The sequence below is a fragment of the Pezoporus flaviventris genome, unplaced genomic scaffold (genome assembly GCF_033815535.1).
Source record: "Pezoporus flaviventris isolate CSIRO_AGI_PZ_B2104156 unplaced genomic scaffold, CSIRO_AGI_Pfla_v1 ptg000002l, whole genome shotgun sequence".
In the NCBI taxonomy this organism is placed as follows: Eukaryota; Metazoa; Chordata; class Aves; order Psittaciformes; family Psittacidae; genus Pezoporus; species Pezoporus flaviventris.
In genome coordinates, this window is record NW_026892550.1 from 49,353,814 (window position 1) to 49,375,313 (window position 21,500).

At 41.6% G+C, this 21,500-nt stretch overlaps 2 protein-coding genes across 5 annotated transcripts in view; both read right to left on the reverse strand.

Moving 5' to 3' along the window:
* The window catches only part of TRMT10A (tRNA methyltransferase 10A), a 296,095-nt gene that overhangs the window by 225,165 nt on the left and 49,430 nt on the right, over nt 1-21,500 (reverse strand). The gene's annotated exons all lie outside the window — the stretch shown is intronic.
* The window catches only part of EMCN (endomucin), a 55,974-nt gene that overhangs the window by 18,198 nt on the left and 16,276 nt on the right, over nt 1-21,500 (reverse strand). For all 4 annotated transcript variants that reach the window (XR_009747593.1, XM_061477776.1, XM_061477769.1 and 1 more), the window contains exons 2-7: nt 20,293-20,352; nt 17,681-17,782; nt 17,265-17,378; nt 10,241-10,387; nt 3,801-3,833; nt 707-778 (exon numbers count right to left, since the gene is read on the reverse strand). Coding sequence is in view for 3 of the 4 variants with exons in the window: in XM_061477776.1 (XP_061333760.1) it covers nt 707-778; nt 3,801-3,833; nt 10,241-10,387; nt 17,265-17,378; nt 17,681-17,782; nt 20,293-20,352 (528 nt within the window). In the remaining variant the exon portion in view is untranslated. The remainder of the gene's footprint in view (nt 1-706; nt 779-3,800; nt 3,834-10,240; nt 10,388-17,264; nt 17,379-17,680; nt 17,783-20,292; nt 20,353-21,500) is intronic.

A 21,500-nucleotide genomic window follows, 5' to 3' on the forward strand; every position in this document is an offset into this window, starting at 1 on the left:
CCCACAGCCTTCCACAGCATCAGCTATCTTCAATGGCTTTTGATGCGATTAATATTTAATATTCATACATATATGCGTGTGTGTGCATCTGCAGAACTTGAGGGAGAACCCTGAGAAAGGTTTAGAGTAGAAAAACATCAAACATATTTTGCTAAGCCAGTACTTTGGGTAGGAAATAGCAGATCTGCAGCAACATTCTTGCCCTAGAGATGCATAATATTAAAATAAAAGATTAAGTAACATGCATCAAACATCAAGTGCTTGAAGAGTCTGCAGAAGACTCCCTCCTAGCCCTTCTCTCCCATGACAATATGAGCAGTATATTTAAATAGTACATTCAGAACAACATATTCATATCATACGTATTCAGAATGGTATATAACAGCATTTCCACGTGTTTCCCTGGGTCTTCTCTTACAGTGAATGACTCTGTTCACATTTCTTTCCCAGTTTTATCGCTTTGAATCAGTCCTGGGAAATAACTGTGCTGCTCTCCAGTGAGAGTTTTGTCAACTTGTTAAGCTCTGCTTCTCTTTGAGAGAATTTTTGTAACAGGCAGTTAAATTGGGTTTGTAATAGGGTCTACATCTGGTACGGCTGAAAATAAAACTGCCAGCTTAATTTCTCCAGTACCACAATCATTCATGGAAAACCAAACTGATTGACTGAAAACTCAAAAGCTGGACAATAAAATAGGAACACTCACTAGAATAGTGGTTGTCACTCCCTGTCCCTTTCTTGTTTTCAGGAGTGCTTTCAGGACTGTAAAAACCTAGATTTGCAAAAAAATATAATCTTTCAGGTTAACATGCAATTGCCAGAACTCCCCAAACACTCCCCCTGGAAAATTACCCTCCCCAAGCAATTTTTGTATCCCCAGTTCTGGAATCATTTGGTGCTCCACATCTATAATTCTTCTAATACCACCTGGGTAACTCAGCAAGAGGGGTGGAAAAGTTTATCTAGTATGGCCTAGAAGAAACACACTTTTCATAGGTCAGTCTTCCCTAGGATCATCTGCTTGTCCACTTACAGGTTATAAGCAACACTTTCTCACTTTTAGGAGTTTAAGGTAATGTTCAACATTAGAGGAAAACTTTTGACAAGCAAATAAACAAGCAAGAGAGAGAAAATGAGACCTGCCTCCAAAAGAAGAAAGACCAAAATAGTCCATTGCTAATGAAAAAGAAATGCTAATAGTAGGTGAAGTAGTCCAAAGAGGTGCAACATTAATAGCTATTGATTTTCTTGAGATTTGAGTGCTAGAAGGGGATGTGTGTGCTTTCTCTGACACATCTGAGGGTAGCAATGACTGCTGGGAGCTTCTGGGGCATTTTTTAGGACAGGGTTTAAAGGAACGCAATTCTACCTTCAGGTGCTAATCTGAATCTGAGTCAAGCATCAACAAACTGAAATACTTGCTACCTAAGTGAAAAAATAATCACTGAACTTCTACAGAGAAAAAAACCTACCAACCTCGGTGCTTCCTTAATGACACTATACAGGACACAGGATTTTATCCCATATTGAATGGAAGCTTGAGTAGACATGTGCTTGCTGCTGCTGAAGAAGCCGACCCTGGGTAGGAGTCTTGGGGTAACGGCTGACCTTGGTGATCTTAAAGGTCTTTTCCAACCTAACTGATTCTATGATTCTATGACCAGCTGGACAACAGTAGCGCAAGGCAACCATTTCCACTTCTCATTTAAGTATCAGAAATGGCTCCCAAGCAAAGGTGCCCAGGGAAGGTAGGGAAGATGGTCTTTTAAGCAGAGGTCCTAGTAGAGAGTATAGCTCTGTATGTAAGTAGCGAGAACACGATAGCGGCCACTGAGGTTTTGTTGCAGGCTCTGATCCACTGCTCAGGTATCCACTCATACCCTGCACCTGTAGGGATGCATGGTTTCCCTTCCAAAGAACAGAAGGCAGCTCAAATTGATGGGTGGAAACTAAGAAATTAAGTGAGGCATTAAAACTAATTTCTCAGAGCCATTTTGAGGGCTAGAATGCAATTTTATTCTGCTAAGTCTCTGAATGACATGTCCCTACTTTTTCAGAAGCTTTTGAATAGGCAATACTTGTAACTCTAGACCACTGAATTAGAGTAACAAACAAGGTTTGTTTGTCCCTACCATACAAGATTCCCTCTTCCTTGCTACACTGATTTTAAACTCAGGCCCACTATTGAGACATGTGTTGGTGATTGCTTTTCCTCCACTATTCTCCTTTTGCCCAAATTCCAGTTATCACACCATAAGAGCCTGTTTAGATTTGTAAGAGTAAGCTGTCTGATGCAAGAGAAGCAAAGCAGAGAACAATCAGGGTCCAGTTTCTCCACTGGATATGCCAGTATACTGGATTTTTCAGGTAACTAGGACCCACGTAGTCCTACTTAAAAATTTATGTGGGTTGACTGGTAGTGCAAAGGGAAAGATTTGAACACTGTGTTTTCATTTCTGTTTCGATGTTGTGCAGCTGTGTGAATTTTGGGCAGATTATTTAGCGTCTCTATTTCCTTTCCTTCCTCCCCTTCCCCCCCCCCCCCCCCCCCCCCCCCCAATTTGTCTGGCTAGAGAATGAAGCCTCCTGGGGAAAAATGATCACTTACTGCGTGCTTGTGTGATGCCTTAACAATGCAGCCACAGCTGAGACAATCTGATGCTACAGTGTAGGAAACAATCATTGCCTGAGACCTTTATCTCTGAAAAATTGCTGTTTCTTTAAAACAGAAGTTGTCTCTCCTGTGGTGCCTGTCTGCTGAGGGGTGATAATGTAAGGATGGAAACTGTGAGCCATCATCAAGTGACTGAAATAATTCTTCTGAATGCGTAATTCCATGTGTTTGCTTTGGATTTCCCAGGGAAATACTACTGCCCTTTTTGCTACCTTACCTGATATACTACATGATATGCAGGGCAAGCAGGCAATTATCACAGCAATGAGTTATCCTGGATACTGACTGAAAATGTCAACAGAAACAAATGACACTGAAAACCATGAATGTATATCCCCACATTTGTGCAGCATCTCTACAGGAGAAAAACTGAGGATTCAAATCCATTGGTTGTTTTCCTTTTTCTCTGTTAAATGACCAAGATGCGAGTAATGCAGGAAAGAAAATCCATAGGTTAGCCTATTAACTACTTGAAATAGGACATGTAATAGCATGGGTTAAGGAGTTAAAACCTTTAACTCAGTTAACCATTTTCTTACAAGCCAGCCCATCCTGTCTACTTTCTCTGAATCTGGAAAGTGAGTCTGAAAGATATTTTCCAGCTATGGAATGATCTGGGATCAGAATAACAGTTAATTGGAGTAATATATACATCATGGTAACATGAGAGACAAGATTTTGCTGGCAGCAGCAGCAAGAACTGTAGGGACCAGTACAGAAGGGACTGTTTCCTGATAAGCCCAGAGAAAGGAAAACAGGACAATACAGGTTCACTAGCACAGGAAACTCTTGCCTTACCCTGGCAGCTGCTGCTTCTGACCACAGGACGAGGAATAAGAGCCACTGACAAGAACAAGCTCCTTGGTAAACACTCTATTTATATCAGTTTCCCATTGCATCATGCAATATGCCAGACCTGATATTTCTTTTGTGCTCCCACCCTGTTTTCTTTTCAGTATCTGCTAGTCCAACAATGGCATTCAGCTGAAGGCACAGCAAAGTTATGCATTGCTACACGAACATCATTCCTCTGCTTCTCTGTACTACATTTCAGGCTGCCCCCCTCCCACCCTACATCAGCCTTTTTCATCAGTGTGCACAGAGCAAACTCTTCTATTGCTCTTACTTGTTGATTGTGTTGGTGAACTCACGTGAAGGCCTGCAATAAAACAGAAGGAACAGGTTTGTTAGTATCTGTTTTAGATGCCTGGAGTCTTCACATCATACAAACTGACAGGCCCTAGCAACATGCTCAGTAAACCCACAAGCAATGCTGCCCCAGTACTGGCAGTCTGACACCGTTCCCAAGCCTAGAAAGTCCAAGCTGTGAAAGTCTACAGACATCCCTTAGAGATGAGAACAGAATCCAAAGTCCAGCCTATGCTAGGTTGTTATTCTGCTCAAGAGAAGAAAATCCTGCATTAACTGATAACATTCTTAAGAAATTCCTCTTGCCAAAACCAATCAAACATCTGGGAGCAATAGCTGGCATTTAAGTGACAAGCATTTTAATAAAAGAAACTCAACTGCCTAATTGAGACATATCTTCAATTGTCACAGAAGCCTTTAAAAATGACTCTTCATTAATTAACTTGGTGCTTTTGGCTAACAGGCTGCCAAGCAGTAGGAGTAAGAGGCACCGGTAATGAGAAAGAAATGGACCTTGCAGAGTGCACAGTGCTTACTGGCCCACTCCTGGCAGCTTCCCCCAGCCACTTCATAAGGTTTTGGTGCAGAACACTGTTTTTTTTTGTTAGCCTTTTGTTAGTATGCTACTGCTTTTGTGAGTCTAGACTATAGCAGGCTTGGAAATTAAGGCGGCTGTGAATACTTCACATTTGGAGGCTAGCCACAGGCAACCATCACTCCCAGAGTGATTTTTATTACTTTGCATTAAATCTCTCCTGCAATCACTCTACAGTCAAAGGGAGTTGGGCACCTAACTCACCTGTGTCTTTGAGAATAGACACCTGCGTGAACTGGCAGCAAAACATTAATGCGTTTGTACAAGACAGACTGTCTCTTGCCAGGGACGAGTGACTGGCCCTCTGCCCACCTGGTGAGGCCTCTCACACTGGATTACTGGAGCTACCATGGGAAAAAATCCCTCAGGCACTACATCCTCAGCAGTCATTCAGTATTTTGAGGTATAAATCACAGCGTTTGGTCACCTTCCTGTAGGCTGGAAGGCACCATAAACCCCCCCTTGCTGGGTCTCTTCAGGGTTCACTGCCGCCGCAGCACCTGGGGAAAATGTGGAGCATCTGACCTAATCCCAGGAGCTCCCTGGGAGGACATAACCCACCAGCACATCCTCTGTGTCCCAGCTGTGCCAGTTGGAGAGACTGCAGATGGAGTGGCATGAAAGCAGCTGTAAATCCAGACAGGCATAAGGCTTCTCCCCTGAGTGCCTAGGATTGCAGTGCTGCTCCTCTTCCGTCTGGGGTCCCAGGGGAGTACAGATTCACTCATACACCGTTGCTGCACTTTTTTGTGCTCTGGACTGATGCTTTGCACAAAGACAGCTCCTACTACTGGAGCTGTTCTACAAATGAAACACATCATTCTGCTGCTGTTAATGTACTCTTCGAAGACCAGAATGGCTGCTCTTGTTTTTCATCCTCTCTATACCCAATTAAAAACATAGATCACTTGAGCCACCAGGGTGCAAATAACCACTTTTACGAATGATATATGGGACAGAGCTTTAACCGCATTGTAATCACAAACCTGCATGAAAAGCACATTCAGATTAAAAACCCAAGTACTCAAAAGTCAGCAGTAAGAGCTCTGCTTGAGCATACTAAATATGAGTAATGCTAAGTACTCTGAAGGTATACAGCTATCTTACCCTGGCTTCCTAAGATCCAGAGCAAACATTTTTCCTAAGCTTTTTATCATGTCATCAATCCATCTGCAAAAAGCAATGTCACCTTGTGCAGAGAGGATCTCTGTAATGATTCATTAAGCATTGTTTATAGCATATTTGAGTAACATTAACAACAAGGGCCAAAGAAAAGCTTTTGGGAAATTAATAACTCGCCTGTCAAAGGAGGTTTGTAATGACGCACAGTACAGAATGCAGCAGGACACATGGCTGGCATTAAGGAAACATCCAAATATGATATAATTGCTTGTCACTCAAATACTGCCATTCCTTAAGCCTATAAGGAGTGGGATCCCATGGCAAAAAGTACCATGAGGTCACACCACAACGGCTGAACTGGCAAACTATAAAGTCCTGTGTGTGCATATTCTTGGAGAAAGACAGAAGACCTTGTCAAGTCTTACAAATAGGTCACTCCTCTATGAAACTTCAGACCTTGTCTCCTGGGTCTGATGGAATCTGAGCTTACCCAAGAGCTCCTCACCCCTCAAGATTGTAACATAATTATACATTCACCCTTAACTTCACTCATGCAAACAAAGTGAACCGCCCTGGCTCAGATTAGGGAAAATAAATGAATAGAAAGAGCATGTTGAGCCCAAGATGATACTGAAGTCTATCCCAAAGAATTAAGGTTGGTCAAAGCTGTATGCGGGTAACAGTAGGCTCTGTGAACAGGAAGGGTCGGGTGATCTGCAGTTCCCTATCTGCAGGCACAACCGAAACCACACTGCTATCCTAGCCAGACCTCAGCACTGCAATAAAACCAGACAGCAGCGATGATCCCAGATAAAAAACATGTTATTCTTTAAAGACAGCACACATCTACAAGCACTAGCACTACAAGCATCTTTCCCAAAGACATCTCACCCAGATCCTGCTAGAGCATGAAAAATTAAACAGGAAAAATCTCCTGCCCTTCTCTCTCTCTCGCACCTCCAGTATGCAAGCAAAACGCCAGCTCACCCTCTGTTCAGAGATTGCTCAGCCCTGCCACACAAACAAAGCTGTGCTTATCAGAGCAGTTCAGCAGGTGCTTTCAGTTTGCATTTTCTAAATAACCATCCAGTGCCCCTTCTGCTGGTATGGTCACATGCTGCTGTTCTATAGAAAGAGAAGGACAGAAGGAAAGGCAGCATTTTGCTTACTAACATAGCTACCATAGTTGTTGTAACTGCCTGTTCAGAGCTTATTGCACCCTCTAGGGCTGTGAGTTAGGGGGCAGATGCTCTGCATATTCAATCTGGGAAGATTTCCAGATTCATCATGAGAAGTGAGGTGTGCAACACTGGCTGTGCTGAGTCCTCAATGTGCAATAAGGAGGACAAGGATAACAAATTTGGCACGTGACAGTGGTTTGATTTGAAACTACCTGCCTGAGCCAGTTCAGCACTAGTTAGAAGCTTGACAGATGGAGAAAAAGACCAATAGCTAACCTCTCCCCACTCTGTTCTCCAATGACCGCAACCTAAGCAGCTTGGATACCCCGCAGTTTGCTGCTTCTGTTTCTGGAAGGCAGCCACATGAAACTGTGTTCACTGGCAAAACAAACTAATAAATTTGGCTGATTACTCAGAAGGGGATACCACAGTATAAATTAAAGCAATCAAAGCAAAATTAAGAACTTTAAAAAACCCCTCCTTGCCCTGACCATGCTATAGAGTGAGTGCATTATCTGAGGCTTTGTTGTATTTTCCATCTCCCAGGCACTTCGATTTTTGTGTAGGTCTCTTTGTGAAGAAGCTGAAGATACAGTGGGATTTTTTTTACCTAATATCATTATCCAGAGTTCCTACACAGTTTGCTTACAGAAAGAGTCAAACCCTCCTTGTCTTACTCATAAGTATTTTTCTGAGGGAACTGCATCCCGCGAATGAAGTGAGTAGGATTTATAATTGGAGGAGTGCAATAAAGATATCAATAGATGCAGCAGGTTGATTCATCTGACAGTTTATTATAATAGATCATTTGATCTTACCACCCTGCTGGGTGAACTTCAGCTCTAAGGCTTTTGTTGTTTTTAGGTCACAGAAAAAATACTACAACACTTGCAGTGCCTTGGATGTATTTAGACCCTGGCTGATCCATTACATCTCCAAGTTTTTGTTAATTGAACAAAAGGACAAAATTAATATTAGCAAGCAAGCCTCTGTGGAGGTGGAGCATGAGTAGGAGGTATATTACACATGACAGCCAAAGTTAGAGAAATGTATGTGTCAACGGCAAGCATGCAGGTTGCTCTCTTTGCTGCAAACAATCCCTATTGCCTTCTCTAGCTTTGGTGAACACTACGCAGTCCCTCCTCCGTGGCTGGTGATTTCAATCTTCTTTAATACAGCAAGCAATAGTGTTCTCTGATGTTTCTCCAAGTTGTTTGCTAGGCTCCCCCACTCATTTCAGTCCCTCTCCAGCTTTCTGTGGCACTCCTCCCACACCCTGATCTTTTGATACGGCTGATTGGAAATTTCTCTTCAAAATGTGCTTTATTTCTGCAGCGACAAAGGACCTTCTCAGCAAAATGGCATTTTTAAAAAAAAATGTAAAATGGTCTCTAAACTATATATATTCTTTTGCATTGAGGCTAGCCAGCTGGATTATTTTGGTTGAGCATATCAAATAAAAACACTCCATTTTGGACCAATATCACATTAATTTGTCTTCCCCTGAGCTGCTGTGCAGAAGCTGTGGCTTGGGTGCCTTTGGCTTGCAAGCTCTTCTATCCCTTATGGGCTGCAGCACCAGCCCCACTGAGGCTACCAGCCTCTGCACTAGTGAACACAAGGCGTTCAGCTCCTATATAAGGCTCTGAATGAAATTCCAAAGAGCTGGGAAGAAATAATCTAATGGCTGTGACAGAGTCAGCATTTCTTCTAATCTCAGCACAGGATGAAACAACTGGCTTCATGCTTGCATTGCTTTAAAAGTTATTAGGGTACAGCACAGCATATGGCTTCCCTTGGCCCCGAGTGACTTCACATAGGGGAATAAATCTGTTTAGAGGGAATCATAACATATTTTTCTTAAAGTTTTTAATGTATACAGAGAATAAGGGAGCAAGGGTGGTCTAAATGTGCACCCATTTGGGATAAGTTACCAAACTCATCAGGGTGAGTAATGGAATTTCTTGCATATTTAAGCTGCAAGAAAGAAGCGAAGAGCTGGTGAGGAGATAGGAAAGTGTAAATGTGGAAATCCTGGTGCAGGAGAAAGTGATTTTGAAATGGCAGTTTTATGGGAACTCAGAGTGCTGTCTATGACTGATCCCCCCCCGGATAGATGGGCCTTTCTCAGCCAAGAATCTTGGGCAGTTCCTGAGCTCAAGATTTAGTGGTTTTACAGCAAGGTGAGCTGGGTAAGATAATGACTTCCACAAACAGACCCAAGGAAAGTTGTGAAATTTTCTGGGCAAATTTTAAATGTAAACTGTAATTATGCAAACAATGTAAAAGGTAATTCAATATGTGTGATCCATACCCAGGTATGCATTACAATTTCATTTTAACCTGGAAGATTTACCTGTGTGAGAGAGCCTTTAATTAAAAACACTGTAATTTACTGCTTTTATCACAGTGTACCGATGATAAGGTTTCCATACCATGCGCGTCTGCCAAAAGACACAAAACCTAGCGGGATAATCACTACAGCTCACAATATATGCATTATGGGGCATAGGCTTACTGAAATAATTGTGAAGAATCCTCTCTAAATCATTGACCTTGGATTAAACATTAAAAAATACACATTCAACTTCCTTAAAATGTTTACTATTATAATATCTTTTTGCATGTTTCCAAGTGCTTTAATGCATACTGGGAATATGACGTTACTCCATTTTTATATCCAGTCCTATCCTCTATGAGTTAAAAATCACAGTACATGTGCACGCTTATCTCCCACAAACACAATTCAGAGGTTGTAAAAAGGCTTGTACCCCTTGGGGGATGTTAAACATGAATAATAATTGGGATATGCAAACAAAGTGAGTGTCCTCATTGGATTTATACACATGTAGCTGAAAGTAAATATTGAGTGAAGACCCAAGAGACCTTAAGAAAACCTGAATAAGTGGTTCTTCAAAATCTGGGAAAGTTAAGCCAGCTAGAAGATTAATAAATGATCACTCTTATAACCTGGCATCTACACTGTGTTGTTTAGTGGACAAATACATCAACACGCCCCCAGAAAAACAATGTAACAAGACTGGAGTTGGGAAAGATTAATATCTTTTTGACCTTGCATGTGACCATGTTGTACTTTGAACAATGTCATTTAGTTGGTAATATGCATTAACTTGCCCTCCAGATTTATTAACAATTGTAAAAATTATAGCTGTTTTTTCCTTTGTCTCCTTTGTTTTGCAGCCAGAGAATTTATCTTAATGACCTCCTCTGGCAGTGCTACACAGTGACCACATACAGCATATATAAAGATCGCTATTACCTTTAGTAATTCATATCCTCCTGTAATGACACTGAGTATCCCAACTGAATGTTTTGAAGTTCGCCCATCACTCATCATAATTTCATAGCTAGATGAGATAGCCACAGTGTACCCTTCATTAACAAAGAGGTGGCCCTCATTCCAGGACAATGCACAGCACATGAAGAAAAGATTCAAAATGATTTTCATCTTTTTAACTGCTTGCATAGGAAAATAGAGTGCATGTTTTCAAGACTTACCTGAGGTTCCAGGAGCAGAAGCGTTTTTTTGTAGAGAGATTGTAGATGAAAAGGACCATCCCTCAGTGGATGAAGAAGACCATCCCTTAGTGGATGAAGCATCTGAACTCTCATTTTGTGCCAACTGTGTTCCATTTGCTTGTGTTGCTGGAAATGAGACAGATATTCAGGCAAGATACACTTCTATAAGCATTGGGTTAAATCCTGGACCATCCCTCAGACAAAAACTGGCACCATCATAAAAGAGACTTCAGGTCAGAAAGCACTACAGCTTCTGGTAACTGCTTGTCAAGTGACGAACCATTCCTATGGGTATGGGGTTGTTACTACTGGCATAGTTGGGTCATCTTTAAACTACATCCTAGCATCAGAAAGAGCCTCACACCTGTGCAGAAGACAACCTAGAGCTCTGACTTGGAAGCACTGAATGACTAGACAGTATTGCACCAAAAGCAATATGAGCAGAAGAGAGAAGTTGCTTACTTTCCTCTATCGTTCACCTTCATTTTAAACAAAATAAATAAAAAGTAAGCTTCAGCCATAACTGTCGCATAATGTGGTAGTGTAAAAAGTTTTAAGGTTTGTAATTAAGTGCAGAGTTAATTACTTTGTTCGGTGCTGTTAAGGCCTAGGAAATAATACATCCCTGAATATTAATGTGTGAGAAATTAAAGTGTCTTAATTCTGCTGTCACACAGACAATAGAGGATCAAGGCCACCTTTGTCACAAGATTTCCAGCCCAAGGTGAGTCCAAGATTGAGCCCAGGGAACTGAAGGTCGTCAAATGACAACAAGAAAGAATGTAAGCTGTTCCAGTACAGTGATAATGCCTATGTCTATGCTCAAACCTCAGCATAACAGACAGTGCATAATGAATAAAACATAGGGGTGCCCAAGAGTAACCTTATACTTCCTTTCTGGTATAAATCAGAGATGTGACTGAGCTGTAAAGTGTTTTCAGTGCCTCTTCATATGAATTTCAAACACTAGAACTAGAACAACTTCAAGACATGCTTTAGTGCAATGGGTGCAACATCATGCACATGCAACATCTGAATCTTGAGGGACGCATCATTGCACACTTTATTCAGAAACTGATTACCAGTTTGGCCCTTCAAAGAACCCTTTTTTTTCCAGGGGGAAAAACTCTCGGTGCCCAAGCTTCCTTTTCTACCGCCACACGCCTTTAACTTGGCCTTTCACTTCCTCTCTTGTTAATAAAGTGCAATACCTTGGAAAGGCAAGCTTCAAAAAATCAATGAGCCAAGAAAGAGTGAGCTGAAGTCACCGGAGTCAGGGGATTCATACAACACTGGGAACTGAGAGGAGCTGGACAGCCAGGGATGGTATCTTTGAAGGCTGAGGCATGGAAGGAAACCACACCAAAAATTATGCAGAACAAACTTAAATGCCTAAACTTTTCATTGGAATTCTAGTGATGAAAAGCATAATTTCACTGTCAGCTCCCTCTAGAAACCTCAGCATTGTACCTCTTCAATATGCAACTCCAATTTTCACTAGAGACTAATGAGGTAGAGTGAAAAAGCTCCTCTACCTCATTTTTTTACTATGGTATAATGCAAGGATCCAAGAATTGCATTCTTGTCATAGAAGTCTTGAGTGAATCTTTAAAAGCAAACTTCTTCCACTTTTGTTTCTTACTATGGTTGATGCAGACTCATATTTTAAATGTTTAAAAATGTTTCAATTTTAATCTCAGATCAATTAAAAGAAAAGCAAAAAACCTAAAGAACCTCCCTCTCCCTTTAGGATGCATGTGCTTGTAACAACAACAACAGCAAGCATCTTGTGGCTCTCCTATCAGAAATTAGTAAAAGCTTGCATGGGAGAATGAAAAGTAAGGCAGACTAACTGAACGCCTTCATGTGCAGAGACATTTGAACACAAATATGCTTTGTGAACACTGCAAAACAATCGGTGTGTGGGAGAGATGAGGAGGGAGGCAGCCAGTTGCCTTGTAACCCCACGGAGAGCTGTTTTCCCATGGGGATCACACGTTCTAGGCGTCCTATCAGTCCTGGCAGCAGCCCAGCCCTGGGTGCTCCTCTTGTGTTTGGGAGCTGTGAGAACAGACTGTTCTTGGGAACACGGGCTGTATGCTGGGTATGCCTCGGCAGGGGATTGAGAAGGGAGGAATGCTAGCATTTCCTTTTTTTTGTTTTTAATTCAGCCTGGGTGAGATTCTTCCTGCTACTCAGATAGCACCAGGTATGACTCACACCTTTACCTAGAGCTCAATGTGAAGGTTGATGCATTTATTTCAGTAGACTGCAGAACAGGCTCTGCGCCTCGGTGTTGAGGGGTGAAGTAGAGGTGTAAAAGGCTGCATGCCAGTTTTGCACATTTCCAAGATGAAAAACACAACCTTAATTCCACTGTACTACCCTAAGATTAAATCCTAGCAACCCAGTTCTCTGTTGACTTGTGGCTTTTAAGCAGCTTCCAAGCCTTACGCCTAATACACAGCACAGAATCTACCATCAACACACTTAGGAGGTTGGATTCTGTGCCAAAAGCCTATGGGAACAGAAGCATCCATATCCAGCCATTCCTCACGTATGCAATGGCAGCGCTGACAGAGCAGTATGCCTGCTAGAAATCTACTTTTCCGATAAATCCCATAACTCATATCTATGCAAGGCTTAATTTGATCTCAGCAGGAGGAGACAGTGCAAGTCCTTGCTGTGGTACCCATGCTCTGCGCGGGAGCAGGCGGGGGACTCTGTGCGGGCACACAGTGACTCAGTTCTGCCATCCCCACCGACACATCGCTGCAGTAATTCATCACGCTTAGCTCAGCCAGCTGCAGCAGAGATTTTTGCCTGCCTGGCAGGGGGAGGCCTGGGCTCACAGAAAAGCAGTCCAGTGGAGAAGGGCGGCTGCTGCTGCTGCTGCCGAAAAGCACTCGCATCATCGGTTAATGGGTTTGTTGTCAACAGCTGATTATGAATAAAAATGGTAAAGCAGTAAAGATTGTAAAAGAGCTGTCCAAATGGGGATGATTGCCGCAGCGGCAGAACTCCCTGGTGGTGATGCAGCTCTCCCTGCTGATATTTTGATAGGATAAATGACAGTGTGTTAACATGTATTTGTCAAAGGGATAATCAACAACAGCGAGTCTGAAACTGCTCTCAAAGCTGCTGCCTGAATCTCAGGTATTTCCTTACATTTTGTGCTCTGAAAACCCTTTATTTTCTTTAACCATCTGTAATTCCACACACCCTCACTTGATCTTAGCATGATTTTCTACTTAGCATACACACAATACACATATATTTTGGCATTTCCCAACAGTACTTTAAATTTGCTTTACAGCAGACTGTTACCTAATGAACTTAAACACCACAAGATGCTTCAAGTAAGTGGCAAATACTCTGCATATAGTCTATGCATTGCAAAGGATATTCACATCTGTACATGCGTTTAGACCTTACTTGGCCAATGAATGAATCAAGGGAACACCTTTGCATGGAAGAAGGAACTGCACCCAAACCACATTACAATACCAGCATGAGTGCTTTGTTGATGGAAGACTAAACTTTCTCCCTTGAGCTCCTATCTTTAGCATAACCAAATATATAGGTCTCACCCCTGTAATCAGTAACCTGAGAAACCATTTGCATTAACGAGCGCATTCATGAAAGCTTTGAAAAAACCCAGTGTAGCAAACCCAATGCAACTTCCCGTCCATTCGAAGGAACAAAAAGTGGCTAGGGAGGTAACCAAGCAGATTTCAGCCCATGACTGAGTGCATCTGCTGTCTGCCAGCTTTACATTTTCTGGTAAGCAAAAACCCCCAAGTATTTAAAAACATTTGTTTTAAAACATTTTTCTGCCTAACATGTTTCAGCAGCCAGCTATACTCATATAGCATGTGGCAATGACCTGAGAGCAATACACGTTACCATAACACTCATGTGGTAGTTTTACTGAAGTAATTACCTGTAGTTTGATGAAAAGAGAAAAAAGTATCTTTTCCACTCTTTCCTTTTCCCACTTCTTAATATTTAATATTTCATTGCACCATGATGTATCATCATCCAGGAGAGTGGCATGATATAAATCAGAAACACAACAGCCAAAAATCCACTCTTACTTGTAATTTAATACCTTGAGCACTGACCTTGCATAAAATGCTTGCTCCATATCGAAGGGAGGAAGAACATAATTTTTGTTGCATTTCATTTTGTATTCTCATTGATAACTCTTAAGTCTCCCAGGATATGAAATCCTGATTGCAGATGAAACTTGCGGTAGTGTGGCACCATATAAATTCTTGTTTTGGGACCTGAACTGCACAAGTGAGCTCACCTTCTAACTAAATGTGAACTCCTGGATTTGACCCCTTTATTAATAAATTAGGAGGTTAAAGAGACAAGTTTTATTGCTTATCTTCCAATATAATATACAGGGCAGGAGGGCAAAAAGGAAGAGATCGTACTTATTGCCTGCAGAGGAAAAGAATACTGAGGATTTAAAACAGAAAAAAAGACAAAGTCATTGGCATGATTTCACAGCGTATGGAGCACTGGGGGCTTTTCCTGAATCTATAATAAAAGGTGACAGCAGCCACAGAAATTGCAGCAGAGACAGGAAGCCCTGTCAAATCTCTGCTGTGTGAATGCAATCATTTACTGAAGCTTTTAGCAGGGACTGAAGCAGAGAAAGCGGTTACCTCCATTGCAAAACAGAGTTGCTGGCTTTTCATTGAAAATCAGGTGTAGTGAAGTAAATTTTGAAGTGTCATAAAGGCACCACCAATTTCTGCCTCAGTCCCATATGGCCAGCCCCAAAAGGGGGAGAAGTGAGTGCTAGTGAAAAAGAGAGTAGACAACCTTCATCTCCTGTCCATTTTGGAGAGCAGAAATCTTGCTGTGCCTGTGCTTGATTCAGGGAAATGCAACTCTCCCAAGCCCTGTGCTACCGCTGGGGACACAGGCAGGGACTAGGAGGATGCAGTGAAGGCAATGGCAGCTTGCCATGCCAATACATGGGTTAGAAACAGATATGGCTGTAGCCAGCAGCCAGAGGGGTTGAGGGGTCTATGGGTTTTTTGCAAGGACTAACCCCGTATCTACACAGCCCCTGCACCGTGCCTGTTCCCAAACCACTACCTTGTGCCCTGTCCCACTTGTTTGGGCTGAAACCAAGGCTATGACTTTCTTGAAAGGTAGACCAGGCCTTTGCCTTAAAACCCACTAAAATTGGTTCTCACATACACAGTTTTTCCAAATACTACTTAGCATTGAAAGAAAATACAATTCCAATGTCTTCTTTAATTTTCAATTTTTAGAAAGGGGAGTGAGAAGCAGGTTAGCTCTGGTTTTGTGTTCATTTATCAACATTTTTATCACAAGTTCTGGTGGTTTGGGGTGTAGGTTTTAGCTTAAATGAGGAATTTTAAAAACAAATAACCCAAGTAACTAGGGGAATTCCAGCTGGTGGGAAAAGAACCTAAGAGGAATGGAAAGAAAGCGTGTTGGTGAAAAACCTTTCACCCAGGCCTAGCGGTACCCCCAGCACTATCATACCTCCAGCACCAGTGTTTTGGAGCATCAGTGCAGAGCAGTGGATGGAGCTAAGCTGTACTGGCAGGCATGCCTTTCCTTGTTAGCTTTCCCTCCTCTGCTGCGAGCTCTACCTGTCAACAAGGTTTAGTTCCAGGTGGCTGTGCCACTCTGGTACCCACAAGCCAAAGAACCTCTGCTAAACTGAAAGGACTAGGAACTGCATCTGTAATGTGATGTGCCACGCTGCAGGCTTTTGACAGGCTCGGAGTGTCATAAATGAAGGCTTAAAAAGATTCTCTGTGGCCTTCAGTATCACTTCAGCAGCCTGTGCATTGGCCAGACTGTATTCTGTGACTCACTGAAACTGGCATTTAAAAGGCTAGCCAAAACCCAAAAGACTTCAGGCTGATAATCAGACTACTCCTTACACCAAGCACAGTGGGAAAGCTGCATCAGAAGATGTAACCACTAACTGAAAGGTTGATTACTCTCCAGGCAATTTAGCATGCTCAGGTCAGTGAGGGGTGGCTTTAAAGGAAAGTATGCACGAAGAAAGCATGAAAACCATTTTATAGGACTCCCATTTTAGGTGAGGAAACCAAAGGAAAAGAAGTCAAGTTCTAATAAGTTGCGACAGTACAGGATGCTCTAAATATCAATTCCAAGAACGTTGGTGTATCACTGACTGCTGAGTTAAATATCTGAGGTAATTACTTTTAATTTTTTGGGTCAATTAGGTATACAAATGGAGTATTTCTAAACTGTGGTTCAGCAAAAGACTTGAGCAAATATTTTCAGTGTAGTTCAGAGGCAAAATAAAGGGAGACTGAATTTCATCTTAAGTTTACTGAGCTCATTTTGGATGTTAATATACTTGGTTAAATTAATCCAACTACTTGCTGGATCTTTTTGATTTTTAAATTTTCCTTTTCTAGAATCCAATCTGATGTGCTGGGCCAGCACACATTATTCTGAAGATTCATGGAGATATATTCCTAAGATTGATGCAGGGTAATTAGTATCACTTCTCTGCTTTCAGTACTGTGACTCATAATAATATAGAACATAAGTAACTGTAGCATTGTAACATATATAAAATAAAAAACCCAAAGGGGGCTGTTCTGACACCACTCTGCTCGCAGGGAATCACTTATTTTTTAGTAAATACTTACAAAAACCCAACCCAGCCACCTAAGAAAAAAAAAATTAAAATCCTTCCAAATACATCTCAATTACAGGGAGATTAAAATCCTGTGTGATGGCTTCAGGACACTTCCACTACAAATCAAAGGTATAATATTCTTTGTGTAAGATTCTAGGGCGAGATTCTTTAAAGAGAAGTAATACGGTAGGATGAATAGTTCTGCTTTCCCAAACCTTCAAATCCATAACCAAAACTACTCTTTTTTTACCTCTTTTTATTGCTCCATACTGTTTTACAGCGATGTAGTGTACAATGAATCAGAAAGGGCTCAATGAAATTATCACTTACTGTTTGTTGTGTTGTCACTTTTATATGCTGCTGTAGTGGTCACTTCTGCTGGTGGTTGTGTTGTTGTACCTTGTGTTATTTGTTGTGTAGCAGTAGGTGTAGAAGGTGTGGAGCCTAATAAAGGAATGACATTCAAATTATTTCCTCATTTTTGCATACATACATATGCAGACACACAAAACACACCTATGCCTTGCTTGCAGACTAGTTTTAAATTATTAAAATATATTTCATTTAAATTGAAGATCTACAGGAACAGGGCTCCCTTCACTGCAGAGAAAGCCACTCTGTGTCCCATAGGTGGGTTATCCCGCTGAAGACAAGCCTATGATAATGCAGTTACAAGATCCTGCTGCTTGTTTCCTGAATGAATGCTAGAACAGCATCAACAATTAGCTCACAGAATTTTCACTTACTGCTTGTGATAGACTCATCTGTAGCTCTGATTGCAGTTGTTGTCAGCACTGGTGCTTGAAATGCTGTTGCTCGTGAAGTTGATACAATTAAAGCTTCGGTTACTGCAAGAAAGGCATTCCCATCTTTAATGATTTATTTTGCCATACATAAATAAACATCACATACTTCTATCTACCTTCTCTTACAAAGGCAGTGAATTTCTGTTTAAGGTCTGGCACTTCCAGAACTTTCTTACCCACACTTTTTAAAAAAGGATTCAAAGTGCATGCGGTTGCTGTCAGAGGGAAGGTTTGGCATGGCTTCCAAGGGAAGAGGTGAGGGGAAAGGAGCTTGGCATGGATGGATGGGTTCACTGTGCTGCTGGACTAGACTGCTGACCAACACTTTACTGCATACCTGTTTAACAGGAGAAGGAATGTAAGCTCCGCAGAAAGGAGTGACACACAGCAGCACATGCTATATATCACAGGTAGAGAGACAAAGGGGAAAAGACTCTACTAATCTTTGTGCAAATTTTTCCTCGACTGTCCACCTCAAGCCCTGGCTGAGTCTTCTCTGCCCAGCTTTCCCAGACCAGCTTCCTCTGCACCCACATTTCTGTGGAAAAATTTGCAACTGGCAGGACTTTCTTTGAGGTGTGAAGCAAAGCTTAGGACTCTGTGGATGAGATTGATAGTATTCTCTGATGTGTGATATTCCACAAGGTGAACTTGTTGCCCTTTGTTAGGTGCTCTCTCCCCCAGAGGGGTGAAACTTGGAGGCTGAAGGAAGAGGAAAAGGGCTCCCTTAGGCAGCAGGGATCACTTCCAGCTACCACTGGTATGGAAAGTTGAAAACAGAGTTGCCCAAACATCACTAAGACAATAGCAAGGTTTAAACCAGTTTGTCTTACTGTGCATGGGTAGCATACTGCAGGACCTATGTGCTCCTGGCACATGTTCAAGGGAAGAGACTGCCCAAATTGCTGCCAATGAATCTGGGCTAAACCCCCCATAACTAATAATTTCAGGAGTCCAGCTTTCAATTCTGTAATCTAATACAAAGTGCTACTGTCAGCTACAGAGACTCGTTTAAATCCCTGACAACAACCCAACGTGCATCCTACTACCTCTTTCTGTGGATGGGATACATGAAAGAATAGGAGCAAATCATGACGTGACATGCCGTTTTCTCTGATACGACTAGAGTACCTCTAAATGCAATGTTCACACTAGAACTTTTAAAACACAAGTTATACTGTTTTCCTCCTCTCTTAGTTTGCTGGCTGTTCATGTAGAACAGCAGTGCCTCAAAGAATGGATCACCCTGGGAGCTTGCCTCACACCCGCAAAGTGCTTTAATCTCATAGTGGGCTTATGATGCTTTTCTCATAGGCGTAAATAACAATTCTGCTTTCCTTTCTGCGACGGAAAGCTGCAAGAGAAATTTCAGTGAATCATCAAAAGAGCTCATACACTGTGAGGGGTTGAGCCTTTATAAAGTGTCTTTGAAACAGACGTTAACATCAGGGGTTTTGAAACATAAAAGAACTGCAACACAGTTTGAAAAAGACTAATTCTTCTGCTGTAATAACTGTAACATGCATACTTCACCTGGCTGCATCTTATTCACCTCCATTACTTCAAGTATATGCTCATAATCATCGCAGTACTTTCAGCTTGAAAACAGCCTCATTAGCATATCTCGTTAGTATCTGTAACTCTTGTGTCCAAGTTTTCTTCTCGCACATGGATCACTTTTTTAATGCAGCAGATCAGTATTCAAACTAATAAAGGAGTTGATATTTAGCTCACATGAATGAAATATGTTCAATATGGATTTTTCATAACTACAAGCCTACACAATAAAGAGAACTGAATGTGCAAGTTGAAGAATAAACCAGAATCACAGATTTTTACCATCTGAAGCAGGTATTTTCTCTGTTAAATCTTCACAGTTTTAGGACTTTAATCTAGTTAAATAAAATTTGATCTAGTTGAAATAATCACAAACAGAAGTAGGAGAGAATGCAGCTTTTAAAACTGAGCAAACTGGTGCTGATCCCTTACCCCCAAAAGTGAATCTTGATATCAATAATTTCAAGAAGTTATCAGTAGATTTCTTGCAAGTGACAGCTCTATGCGCATTTATTCTCTCCTATCAACTAAGGCCCAACCTTGGCATAGATTGTGTAATTCTTTACTATCAAAACCCATGTCCTCTTCCATCACTCTATATCCGTCAAATGACAGCTGCTGCCTCCTGCCATATCCCTTGAATGATGCTGTTTCCAAAATTATTCTCAATTAGCAACCTCTTGAACTATGAGTCTTAACAAATTTGTTTATATTAGATCACACTAGGACTACTCTTTGAAACCATAACAACTCACAGAATTTCAGCCTTTTTGGGCTGAAACCGTTTTTGCATCCTGGTCAAATTAATCCTCTCCTTACTAAGATCCCTCAAGCCTTTCTTCTCAACAGAGTTTGATAAGAGGCCTAGGGAAATATGTTGCTCTACATTCACAGGAAATAATTCATCTAATTTCTCCCAGAAGTTGGAAAAGCTGAATGCTAAAAAGGCAATGTGAGCTTCAGAATATCAGGTAATGGCAAATTTGAACTCTTACCAGATTTTGATGCTGAGGCAGAAACAGTTGCACTGGCAATACTGGCTTGAATACCATTTTCTGAAATAAACACAGAAATGATCATATTACTTTCACAACCTTCCAGACCTATTTAGCACTACATAGGCATATTAGGCAGACAGCAGCAAGGACCTCCTTGGAAAATCAAGTTCAAAAGCTTATTAGCAGAAGCAACCAAATCATACGACTTTGCTAGCAGCCTTTCAAGCTGTATGCTAAGTCTCTTAGTTTTGCCCTCACTGCTGTAATGGGGAGCATCTGCTACGGCCTTTCTCCTTGGACTGTGGGTTGTTTTCCTGCAGGCAATGAAAGATTTCTTTGCTAGCTGTTCCTTTCCTTGAGCACAGCCATGGCCGCTCTGGGTCTTCAGGGTGAAAGATTAACTAAAATAACTGGCTTCAGGAGTAAGCACCCTTTCTCCTGCCTTGGAGGAACAAAACTGTACTGGCTCCTTGGCTAGTACAAGCACTTCAGGAGCAGTTTTCAGCATCACCCTCATCCTTATATGAGGGAAATAGGAAAATTCACAGAACATGGATTGGGTAGCACCAGGCTGACGAATGACTGACTTTTGCAGTTGCCCTCAAGGCAGTGCTCCAGCTGTTGGGATTTTACTGCAGTAAATAATGCCAGTCATAAAAATCCTGGGTCAAGTTAGCAGGCAAAAGTCTCCAGTATTGCAAAACAAACTGACAACCCCTCCACCCCACCCTAAACCAAAAGCAAAATAATTTCTATATCTTCTGGCTGTGCTGGGAAGTTGTAACACAATAGCTCAACTAAAAGTTTTGGCTTCAAATAAGATTTTCAGTTTTATTGCTTGTGTTCATATCTTTCTACTAAGTTGCGGGGTAAAAAAGTTACATTGCATCAGAAACAGTGGCATTTCTTAATGATTTTACACTGCTGTGAGACAAGGGTGGGCACATTTGGGAAGCACGATATCGACTGTATGACTGAATGGGAGAGCAAAATGGCACAGACTAATCCCCTAATGCTTTCAGGTTTGCAGCGTGACATCCTGTCATGCTGCATTAGCATGCTGTAATACAGACATTGCAAAACTGAGTCAGGACAGCATGTCACTATTCTTGTGTGACTCCATTCATGGTAATATCTGCTGGCATTCTCTCTTTTTTTTTTGGCTACAGAGCAGAACAATCAGCTTTGTTCCCTTTGCTCAGCAT